Here is a 12,276-nt window from a genome sequence, read left to right as displayed (position 1 = left end):
TATTTTACCGGCATCAAATCTATCGACATCTATCTTTTAAGACAAATTTACTGTAAATTTCTTCTTTGGCTTTCTGAATGAAGAAATGTTGGGTGCAGGTCATGCAATTTTCTCTTCCCCTCAAAGACATAACCGACTGATTCAGATGAATTTTCTCGAAGATTAGATGCCCACTCAAGTGGCCCCTCAGGGATGCTTTACCGGTAATTCAAATTTCCATTTGTTGATGAACTGATAGTGATATTCTCTGCTGCTAAAATTTGCTAAAGGTAAAAAACATAAAATGGTGGCTTTCTACAGTTTTGTTGTGAATCAAATTTTCATCATTTTTATACTTAGCAATTTTAACAGAGTGAGACCAAACACACATTAAAAGCAATCAAGAAAACCTAAAAGAAATGAAAGCTGTGCCAACTACATTGCACAAAAGATGATTTAGAACTTACCAAGCCATATTGAAGGAACTCCTATGAAACATCTCACTCTTTGAGGAAATGACAAGGACTTTTTTTCAAATCCTCTCAGAGAAAAATCCTGACACCGTCAACCTCTTACATCTCACGGAAGAGACAGACCTATATCTACTGATGGAAGTGCTCTGTCCTGCTATCCCGCCGGAATCTTATCCTAGTGAAGCTTCCCAGGTTAGACCGTGGTACTCATGACGAATCACATGCATTATGATAATGTGTGTTGCTAGGTGACCAAGCATTATGTGCCTTACTGTATAACAGTGGGTATGGTCCTTCATTAGGCATGGTGCTTGGTTTGAATACACTTCTCCAGATGGTTTGCTTTATGGTACTTTAGGGAACAACTATACAGAATGCAAGGTTAACGTATATGATATAGCGGCAACATTTTATGTTATAAATACAAAAGAGTTATTCCTCCTTCTATGTATGTGAAATTATGTGCATAAATACACAACTATTTGAAAAGATATGCTTTTCTTTTATGACATTAAAGCCTCATGCATATATTTAAAAAAAATGATTCAAGGCAATTTTCTCCAAAGCAAAATAAGGAAAGCTATCAGGAATATTTTTTGAGAGAGACGAAAAATATGTTTCTCCAGAATCTCTAATGGAAAGTCAAATGGAAATTTTATCTTGTCTGAATTCATCTGGGTAGAACTATTGTTGTCTAGGGATTACTGTCTCTGTTCTCATTAAAACTAGACATTCCTTAGAAGATGACTCCACTTCATTAGACCTTGGGTACAACCATTCATTAACTTCTTATCTGTTTTTGATGTCATTTAAACTTTGATTGACACTTGGGCTTCAGGGTTCCTTTTACAGTTAATGAAGTTCATCTGGTCTCCACCTAGTTCAAGGACCTGTTCTTTATGGTAGCTGTCAACAGTTTACTGACATTCTTGTTCTAGACATACATGCAAGGAGGATGTTAGCTTGGAAATATAGCATGTTGACCTTTTTCCATGGAAAATGCTTGACCAGTCCTGAGACTGTATTATAGCCTATTGACCCACAAGTGTGGGGTTGGCCATTGTCATGCACATCACACTGAAGTACTAATGCATTGATGAGTATGTGCTAATACTGTAAATAAAGGGATAGGTGTGAGAGGGAGGGGAGTTTGCTTTGCAAAGTAAATATAGGATTACAGAGTCAGTAGGCAAACACACTTCTGGAAATCTACACCTAGTGGAATTACTTCCTAATTCAATAGGAACCAAGGACATTATATAGGTCCTTGTAGGAACTGAACATAATTATGGAAGTTATAGGCTATCAAGTAGTACAAAACACTTCCAATAAGCAGACTACTTCAACCAACAAAAGTGACATACAAATTAGGTCTGACAGCCGAGGAAACCAAAACAAAACCATCCATGCATGGCATAGTAAAATCATAATCCAGGACTTGATAATTGTTGCCAACACCCTATGGTTGTATTGGTGTTCACTTGTGAAAACAATACAACCTGAACATTGGTGCTGGCATTTCATCAAATTCCTGTGACAATGTAATATTTTCTTACTCCTTTATGGTTCCTTGAAACATGTTGTATATGATATAGATTACACTCTGATAAGATAACTACAAAGATACCTCCTGGTTCCTGGTACCTATAACAGCTCCGGTTCTCAAACAATTTCAAATTTCCTACAGTTGTAATTACACTGACAACCACTCGCTTATTATGCAACAACAAAAGACAGTCATGCTTCACAAACCTCCCCTAACTTTCCCTTAGTGACCTTACCTTTAGTTGTTGTCACTCGGCAAAGACAGGGCCAGGAGAGAACAGACACTTTCTACTATCTCTTCACACACCTTCCAGTACAGTAAGCACAGCTGTAAACCACCCTTCTATTGATCCGGTAGAGACAATTGAATGATGTCGCACAGCCTCTGACGCCGCCAAAACACTAAACTAATCAGTTGCAAACGAACCTGCGGAACCTGTTTTATAACGACAAAGGGAAGGGCTGGTCTGAAGGGTCCAGGAAGGGCTAAACCATTCCTGTACACCTGTAGGGGGGATTAAAAGGTTCCGGGTGGTGATCTTTTTTTTTCAAAACAGAATTACCAACAGGAAGGAAATTAGAGCAAGGACAGAGGGGCTAGATTTGGATCTAGATATGTTTATTTTCAGCGCAGCGATTATCTCACACAGATTTACCCAGAGAAGACAATATCTCCTAACAAAATATCTAATTTTCCTCTCAGAGCGAGAGAGGAAATGCCATATAAAAAAAGAAAAAGTGTTAATTAATCATTGAATTTGAAAGGAATATAATAAGCAATGACTTATGGTTTAGTTTTTGCTTTTTAATACTATAGTTGTAATAGCTTTCACACCTGTCACAATGGTTTATCTAGTTTATGCAAATGAGTTGCATATGGGAGGAGACACAGGTGTAGAAATAGGTCACCTCAAAACATATGTGTGACATCACAAGGTCAGCCAAGTTAAACATACTTAGCCTGTCAAGTCTCCCATTTCACAGGTAATCTCCTGCATTTTAGGGCTTTAGGCAGTCCAGTTGCTGGATGGATTCTCTGCCATTTCAAGGACTTTCAAGGGCCATAACAAATGTACGAAATAAATATGTAGACCCCCTGGGGATGATAGGAGTGCACAATAAATAAATCAAATCAAATATCATCCAGACAACATAATATATTGTCCAATCATGCAGCCATGGAAGAGGCTGTACACAAGAGGAGCTCAGAGTAATGGATTATAAGGCTTTACTAGGTCAGAGGTTATGGGAGAAGTTGTGACTAGAATACCTTTGCCATAATAATGACGATAGAGTTCTGTTTGTCTTGTACTCTTTTGGTAGGAACCAATAAGAATACTAAAACACTCATTTTCCCCCCTGGATAACATCTCGCTCAAACTACTTTGGGGATTGAAAGCAATTATAAATGCACACTTTTTTCTATACCTTGACTTTGAGTTTTATTTTTTATTATGGAAGGCAATATGTACTAAACAATGGGCCTACATGCTGAGTGAAGAAGCACAATGGAACGTCCTGCTACCTGAGAGTCAGAGTCTGGTGTAAAACAAACACGCGTCAGGCTATAGCTGCCTGTGTCAAAAGGTCAGATGAACTTGGAGTGTAATTTCATTTCTCCCAAAACACTGTATGGAGCAGTTCCAGGTAACCTACATTATATACAACTTTGACAGCAAACCTCTTGCATGAGTGAACATATATCAAAAGTTGAAGGAAAAGAACATGTTGTCACATCCATGGCTGAACTGACCTGACTGTTGTCCCTTTCAGCTGTCAATCATTCATGCAGGTATAACAAAAGGTGTGGTTGATTTGATATGCACATTGTGCTTAGCTTGGGTGTGGTGGGGAGGTTAACCTGTTAAATGTAGGTGTGGTAGCAATGACAAAAGGGCAGTATGGCAGGGGGTCCTGTTGAATGTGAACTACAACAGTACAGGATATGGGGGAATTACAGGTCATTGGACATTACAATCAAGAGCAGAATCAAGAAAAAATCTCATACAACTTAACACCAGTTGCTTGAGTAACCATTTTGGGCATATCTTATTACCTGGATGTCTAACCTTCATCAGTCTTTATGTTTCAAATAAAAATCTCATACTGAAATACTAGCACAAGTATAATAGCACTGCATGGTAGAAGAAATATTTGTTAGAAAAGATCACACGAAATAATGATAGACAGTCCACTTGCCCATTGATCTAAAAAAACTTCCCTCGAGGACTGAAGGATACACAGGGTTTGCTTAGATACAAAATAGCACAGTTTGGTGGTCTGAAGGTATCATTCACCCTTCTTCCTTCCTCAGCAAGGAACTGACGTCTGTCAGAAAAATAACTTTCTGATGACAAAAAGGGAATGCCTACACCTGTTTCCACTTTCATCTGCTGTATATAATTCTTTTTCCATGTCCTTATCTGAACTAATCCAGCAATCTAAGGAATTTTCTATAAAGTGAAGACAGACCTTGGACTTGATAATGACAAGTGCTGATAGAAACTTTCACAGGAGGGGGAATAACTTCCCTTGAGGACAAGTTGAGGTTAAAATGTAGCTTCCCAAACAAAATTTGAGTTCAGTGCATGGGTTTTGAAATGTTATATCAATAGAAACTTCAGGCAATTTTATGTGGCATTGGCAACAAATTTGTCTTCTCGAAAGTGTGTACCTTACTGAATTTCATATACATGTATATACAAGAACCTTAGGTTACTAGTAATTGCATGATACATGTATATCAAACTACATTAAATTTTCTAATTGCAAGGTTTTGCTCTCACAGAAAATCAATCTTGTGTAATAACGGATTATATGTTAAGATGTGTTTTAAGTAAAATTCGATAACTGCAGTTTGGAATCTTATCAAGTGTTATCTCCTTTGGAGGCCACTCTCACCCACAACAATTTGTGGTTCGGCCCTTTCCCCTTATCTGATGACCTTCAGGCCAGTGGCAAATATCGCACATACTTTCCCTCAAAACTGTGACCCAAATGCACAAGCGGGGACTAACAGTCAAGGAAACAGGGAGAAAGGCCGGGCCATATGGGTTACATCTCAGTGTTTTGGAGAGTACCAGGGTTACCCTGTGTAAACTATTAACCCTTAAATTTTTAGCAGTTCTGCTAAACATCAGGATACAGGGATAAGAGTGATTTCGCTCTTCCAGGTTAATTAGTAAGGCACAGTTTATTACATTTAACAGTGAACACGCATGCCATATGGCTAGTGACAAGGTGCAGACCTCTCCCTAATGATATTTAGGCTAATCAATGTAACATTCTCTGGTTCAGCTTTAGTGGAGCTTCACGACAGTCTGGGAGTTTCAAAATATTTAGACTCCATGCAAGACTTGTAGTCCTTTGTACCAGAATATGATAGATCTACATGAAGCCTGTTGTTTCATGGAAGCCTTGAGGTTGTGACATGTTTCCTTTTATGGTCATATATAGGTGAGATATTTCCTCTCCTGAGACAGGCTTACACATCATTAGTGATGTCATGGGGTCACACAAGGTCATGACACATGTTTGGGGATTACATCTTCAGATTATGTCTACTGGCAGGAAACAATTAGTACAATGTCGATATAACATATGACAAAACGTTCTTGTTTATAAGCAAGATTTTGAAAAAACTTTCAGAAATTTAGTCTGTCACCTGAACAATCTGACGCAGGAACGTTGTTGTAGCAAATGTTCAACCCTAACTTGGGCATTAGATATTCCTTCACAGGTTGCCTTCTTTCTGTCAATCACTATCAAAACAGCCTCACAGTAGGACTTTTGTTGACATAATTAAGACCACCATTTCACCCCTCCCCCTCCATTTAAACCTATCCCTGCATTATGAAACTGTTTGTTGCAACAGAATCCCATCACTGTTTGTACAAGTACAGGTTACACCTGTGCTCTAGTGCAAACACTTTGGTTCCCCTTGTGTAAAACTAACACTACAATTTCAAACCTGAGACACCCTGTAGCCTTCCCATGGCCCACTACAAATTGCAGTGACCTCGCTTTAGTCACACTTTGTAATAGCCCCATTCAGCAAGAATGTTTCCTTCCTACTTCTATCGGACTTCCTGACTGCAGCGTCTTAATGGAAACACAAGACACAGGGCATGTCTCCTTATGTATAATGGACTAGACAGGCTGTCTTGGACGGAGACTGTTCTTTAGCAGACCACCCAAATTACAGGGACAACTTGAATTTTTGCAACATACATAAGACTACCTCAAGGTCTGGAGTTAAAACATACATTATTCTCATAGGTCAAGCCTTAGATTGTAGCTACAAACGAATGGTTAATATGTAACAGTATGTAAAGTAATAATGATCACTTACCTTCAGCTTAACACAACAAAGCTGGCTCCATATGGTCCAAAGATTCCACTTTTCCAAATGCACTGTACTAAACAACAAATCTTGAAGGTTCCTAAGATAGTATCCCTTCCTTACTGACTGTTTAGAACAGTGCCCGACACCTGTTACAAGTCGTAAGATCTCAGCAAACAGTCCGACTTACTTTTCTTTCAAACTCCCACCCTGCCTGCGCTGCGCCAGCAGGGTGCCATTAGCTCGCCTTATCTTCAGGTCATGTGATGGCAGCAGGAAGTTCTGATTGGACGGCAGGGCCCTGGGGAGGGTGCTCGAGTGCATCTTGTAAATATCTGGCAGGGCACAAAGAAAACAAGTCTTGGTTGAGTGGGCACAGGTACTGCTGACATGTGACACTGGGGGAAAATCCCATGGCTACAGCAGGCCTGGGCTGTGAAGGATCAGTACAGGGTCGTACAACTGTTGGAACGGATGGTAAAATAATTGCAAAGCAATTCAGGTTATAAAAAAATAGTAGCGAACAGCTTTTCATGCAAAGAAAATCTGTAAGATAATATAACTGTGCCAAGGACACTGTTATACCAATAAGGCGACACATTCCAACCCAAAATAGTACTTTAGAATAAACAGAAGCAAATTAAATAGGTCAGGGCATTTTGTAACTCTTTTAAACTAGATGAACAAAGCTAAACATAACATTTGTAGTAGAGATGGCAAATGAAAAGATGGGATGGCATATTTTTCCAAACCTTTACTTTACCAACATCTTTCTTTTTTTCACTAATTAGTCTTTTTACGGTAGTTTTAGTGGTGCCAACAACAACATTCTCTCCTGGCTTACCTGGTCCTACTATCTTATATTACAAAATATCTACTCAAATTGCAAGGTTCATTTGACATAAAGAATGACATATTAGAGACAGACTTAAAACGTTGGAGGGTATTAGAATTAGCCCAGCGACTCACTTCACTGTTCCAAAAGTTACTTGTATCAACAAGTACATTATATAGTAATGTCCTTGGTATCAACAAGTAAATGCGCTGCCTTCCTCGACTGAAGATTGTATAAAGGTATAAAGGTATGTATAAGACCAAAATCAGCAGCAATTTACCTCTGTAAGGACCACAATGACCTTTAGGCTCCTTCTCTCTCTTTGAACCAGCAATGGTCATTGTGAAAAAGGATCCCACAAATCAAGAACCTATCTCCTCTAGAGTTTAACAAGTTCTGATCTTTCCTTGATAAAGCCAAAGTGCAAAGGAAGTAGTTGGGACAAACTGTTGTGACAAGGATGTGATTTGAACACCAGGAATGTGCTGACTTTTGCAGAGGGACCACCAGGTGGGTCTGAAAGGGGTTTGTCAGAATGTGAATTTTGCTTCCAATGTTTACAAAACAATCATATGTGGGTATAAACTTTTGAAAACCTACACAGGCATAACCAAACATCTGTGTCAAGATTTAATGTGTCAAGAATAATGCTACAGACAAAAAGGAGGCTGCAAGTCAGAACCAAGACTTCTCCTACACATCCTCTGTAAGGGGAGGATCTGAGTATTCTGTCATTGCTTCCTTTGGATCTGGAAATGATGATGGCAAAGTCTCGTGGGATACGACTACCTGTGGGCAGCCTTAGGACCACCCATCCCACATGGACTGTCATTGGTCACTTCCTTTGTGACATCATCAGGAAGTTTGTAACTTGATAAAACTAACTCATCCTTTTTCTTGTTTCAAAGAAATAATCCTAAATTTTTGGAAGTGATTCTATTTTCAGTATAGACGTATATGTGATGTATTTTCAATGCGGTAGGGCGGTAGATAGTTTTGCTTTTTGGAAACTTAGAAGAAAAAAATTCTAAGTCAGGCTCCAGTACAGTACATGAACACCGCCTAGTGAAAAACTGAGGTACTGCAGGAAAACGATCGGTAAAGCTGCTGTCAATTGTCTGTTTTTTCAAGGAAGTGCTGACAGAGAAAGTACAAACATTCTACTACAAATAGTTCAGATTGTTAAGGAGGATTATCACGGAAGGGTCACATTTGTTGTGCCAAGTTCAAGGCCATATTGTCCTTGGAGCACTGGCACCTGGAGCTTCAGACAGCTCTCAAAGGGTAGCTCTGGCGCAGGTGTTGGTAGGGTAAAATATTTGAAGAATGTATACAATCTCAAGTACAACAAATCATCTATTAAATAATTCTTTACATAGCACATGCAAAGTTCTTGTTTATACTTAAACTTTATTACTAGAAATGATGTGTGGGCTAGATTTGTGTGATGTAAAGCAACATCAGTACATTAAGAAACAACACTGTAAAACAGATCTTACAAACACTTGGCTTAGGAAGCTGAAAGGGTTGGGCAGCACATTCCAATTACAAATCAAGGAATGTTAAAGATTTAAAACATCCGGTATATGAGGAGGCTAAAACTGCAGAATACCAGCGGAAGATTGAAGAAATACAGATGATAACTGTGATTTGTGACATCACAGGATTATCCCATAAAAGAATGTGACATTTTAAGAAGAGACTTTTCCCCTTCAATTTGTACCAAAAGATTATAACAGCCTTATTCAAAGTAGATGCACTATTGTCCTACTGGTGATGTAATAGAAACTTTGAATGACAGATACAAGTGGAAACTTGACATTTCGAAACCATTTTCTGTTACCGTTTTCTAAGAAGCATCCCCAGAATTAATTGAGTCAAGGAAACGCTAGATACAGCACTTCCTCTGAGAGGAGGTCCCTCCAGGATAGGTGATGACGACTTAAAGACAAACTATGACAACCCTTAGATCTTACGGTCACCACATTTCTGGCTGTCTCCTCTTCCACATTCCATGGGGATTTCCTTGGAATATTTCCCACACTTTCAAAATTTTCCCACTGTCTGTCTGCTTTTTTTAATCCCCCAGGATTGCTGCTAATGCTGCTACCGGTAGTAATTTGCAATTTGTAGTTTTAAATAAGATGGTTTTTGGAACAAATTGGAAGTCAGGTACAACACTAGTAATCAGTCATGGTTGTTTCCTACCTTGATCCTTTATATCATTTTAGGATCTTTTAGAAGCCAAGTTTTGGTGGATTTGCAATGCTGCTGTTGACCTCCCAGGAATATTTACCGTTGCAGAGAAAAAATACCTGAGATATTTCAGAGACCATCTGATGAATTGATTTTGAACCTGGTGCTCCTAATATGCATTATATGGTTTAACATGGGATGGGTGATATAAAATCCAAATGTTTTTATTGCCCTTTACAGTCTGGTGTAATAGTTTCAACTGTAGGTTTGGCCAGCCTCTAAAAAAGTCAGCTAACAAGGATAGAAATTTTACCGCCTTTACCTCTGGATCGTCTCCTGTTCTGGTGCTTGATGAGGAAGAGGCTGGACACGATGCTGGCGCGGTGGCCGCCGTTGTTCACTCCCAGGTTCTTAATGTCAGCCTCTGACAGGACCAGCAAGGACTGCACGGTACAAAACACAAGAATTGATATTATTTTGATATTATTTTGAGTCATCTATGTGACCAAGCATTGCCAAATGACCCCTTGACGTTCATCCCAACTCAACATCTATGAAGAGTCCTGGTGGCCGAAAAGACCAATTTTGAGTGCAAACAAAGGCACAAACAAACAAGGAAAACAACGAAGGTCTCACCTGTATGAGGTACTAACAAATAAAGAAGAATGGTTCCGTGTATATGTATTTGTATTATCAAATCTGACTCTCCAGCTAATTCTTCCATCTCGGTTTGGTAGCCATTCCAAAAATGTTGATACATTGACTTTGTTAGGTTTTATCAGCTGTTCTCTAAATTGTTGTCTTATCCTGCCAAAACTCTCATTACATTGTTCAATTGTCTTTCCAGATAACAAGTAAAACACACTTGATAAACATCATTACTAGAAAATACAACGTTGTATGTACATCTGCTTTGGGGATTATAAAAAGACAGGGCATCATTAAACAAAAGATTTATTATAATCTATGCACCAAATATGGATCTACCGTGGATTACATACCATAAAACAGTTACATGAACATCAGTATGGGGCATTTAAATGGTAACACTGTAGGGATTAATGTCTTTCCCTGGAATTGGTAAAGGTAAAATCCAGCTTGGATCAAGTTTCATGTCCATGTCCCAGTGTGTAATCCCTACATAATCCAGCACTGTCTGAGCCTAATCCCCGTAACCTGTGGATAGGGAACATCTGATGCTCCGCTGCACATGTGTGTCTCTTCTGCACTCAGGGCTTTTACAGGGCAAACAAGCACAGGTGGTCGGGAAAGGTGAGAGTGGGAAGGTGAAACCTCAGACAGCCTCAACTGTCAAAATGCATGTACCATAGCCTGAGAGTAAGGCCCTCTTTCCACTAGATGGTAATCGTTGAGTGACCGTACAGCGACCAAAATTTGATTTGTGTGACCCATGGTTTTATAATTATATAGATATATGATGCACAATGTAAAAGTATTATTCAAATGACAATGAAACAAACGAAACGTTTTAAAAACTGTAGTTCATGCAAAGAATTAGAGTTGAGTTACGTCAAATATTCTACATGTAATTTTCAGAAAAGAATGAAGTTGAAATTCTAAACTTGTGTATTCCAAAGGGAATTGTCAAGCTGTGTTATGGCTCTCCAAGTACTCAATTTTCTAACCCACAAATTTCTGATCAGCATGTGAATAGAAAATGACCATTCAACAAAGAGTCATACGGACCACTGCAAATGAGGTGTCATGTATATGAACTATGTGAGAAAGTATTGAGCTAATATTTGTTTTAGGTGTTTTATAGATATCATATCAGAAATCAAAAGGTAGTTTAAGTACATTGTAATTAGTTTGCAGCAAAATTGTTGCCTACTTCGACAATACGTGTACAAGTGCACACAAGGTTATGCAATCAAAGGTTCATAACACAGTATGAAGCACTACCCCCATCCAACACATCTGGTACCATCTGGCTAAGTGGTCTTTTGAACCTGAGAAAGCACTCAGCTTTATGATAAAACCATGACAGAAGGCTTTTACCAGGACACTGGAACAAAAAGGAGAATCTATTTGCAGATGTCTCCTGTTTACATAACATGTTTTATCGCTGGGAAGACTGAATGAATGAGGACATCTCTTTTGAGAGTGAAGAAAAACAGAGGCACCCAAAGGAGTTGACTTCATCATTCAAACTAAAGTTGGTCAACACATGTCCAAGTTTTCTGTTTGGTCAAAAAACATCATTGATTAATCTCCTATGAATATCTGAGCCCATCTAAATAGCCTGGATAATCCGCCATTGATGGAAGGGAAATCCCAGGTTAGCAGTAAAGGCAACTGGTCATGTTGATATTACACGTTGCTAGCAAAGTCAGGGGAGAAGGTACAGAAAATCTATACATCTTCAAGAAATATGTTTTTCTGCAGGAAAAGTGTTGCCGATGTCTTGTTTTGGATTGATGTTTTCTGTATCTAAAATGTTATATCAAATTTTGATTAGACTTTCCAAGAACTGCTTTGAGCTGTCTGTCAACAATGTTTCTTGTTTGTTGTTTATACTTTCACTTGTTTACACTTTCACTTGTTTACACTTTCACTTGTTTACACTTTCACTTGTTTACACTTTCACTTGTTTACAGCGTGATGGTTTGTTTACAGCTACTAGGTACATTTGTAAATGGCCTAAGTGGGCAGATCCATGTATAATCAGGATGTGACATGCAGAGAATGTGGAAGCCACATGTTGTTAGCACTTTGCTGCCATTAAACTTAAACTTAAAGTATTTGATAGGCAAACTCTACTGAATATGAGGCACTTCACAAATTGTTTGCATGTCCAGCTGCTAACTGCAGACTAAGCTCAAAGACATGTGAAATATGATACTAGTAACTAGCATGGTCTGCATGGAGCATGTCCCTATCTTGTC

At 38.7% G+C, this 12,276-nt stretch overlaps 1 protein-coding gene across 8 annotated transcripts in view; it reads right to left on the bottom strand.

Moving 5' to 3' along the window:
• LOC136442486 (breast cancer anti-estrogen resistance protein 3 homolog) overlaps positions 1-12,276 on the bottom strand; it is a 40,381-nt gene that overhangs the window by 13,213 nt on the left and 14,892 nt on the right. For 4 of the 8 annotated variants that reach the window (XM_066439364.1, XM_066439363.1, XM_066439362.1 and 1 more), the window contains exons 3-4: positions 9,693-9,813; positions 6,530-6,674 (exon numbers count right to left, since the gene is read on the bottom strand). In XM_066439364.1, coding sequence (XP_066295461.1) covers positions 6,530-6,674; positions 9,693-9,813 — 266 coding nt within the window. The other 4 variants (XM_066439368.1, XM_066439367.1, XM_066439369.1 and 1 more) reach the window with 4 other exon arrangements.

Source organism: Branchiostoma lanceolatum, chromosome 9 (genome assembly GCF_035083965.1).
Source record: "Branchiostoma lanceolatum isolate klBraLanc5 chromosome 9, klBraLanc5.hap2, whole genome shotgun sequence".
NCBI classification, from domain to species: Eukaryota; Metazoa; Chordata; class Leptocardii; order Amphioxiformes; family Branchiostomatidae; genus Branchiostoma; species Branchiostoma lanceolatum.
Note: the sequence above shows the minus strand (reverse complement) of the source record. Positions and strands in the feature narration are given on the sequence as shown.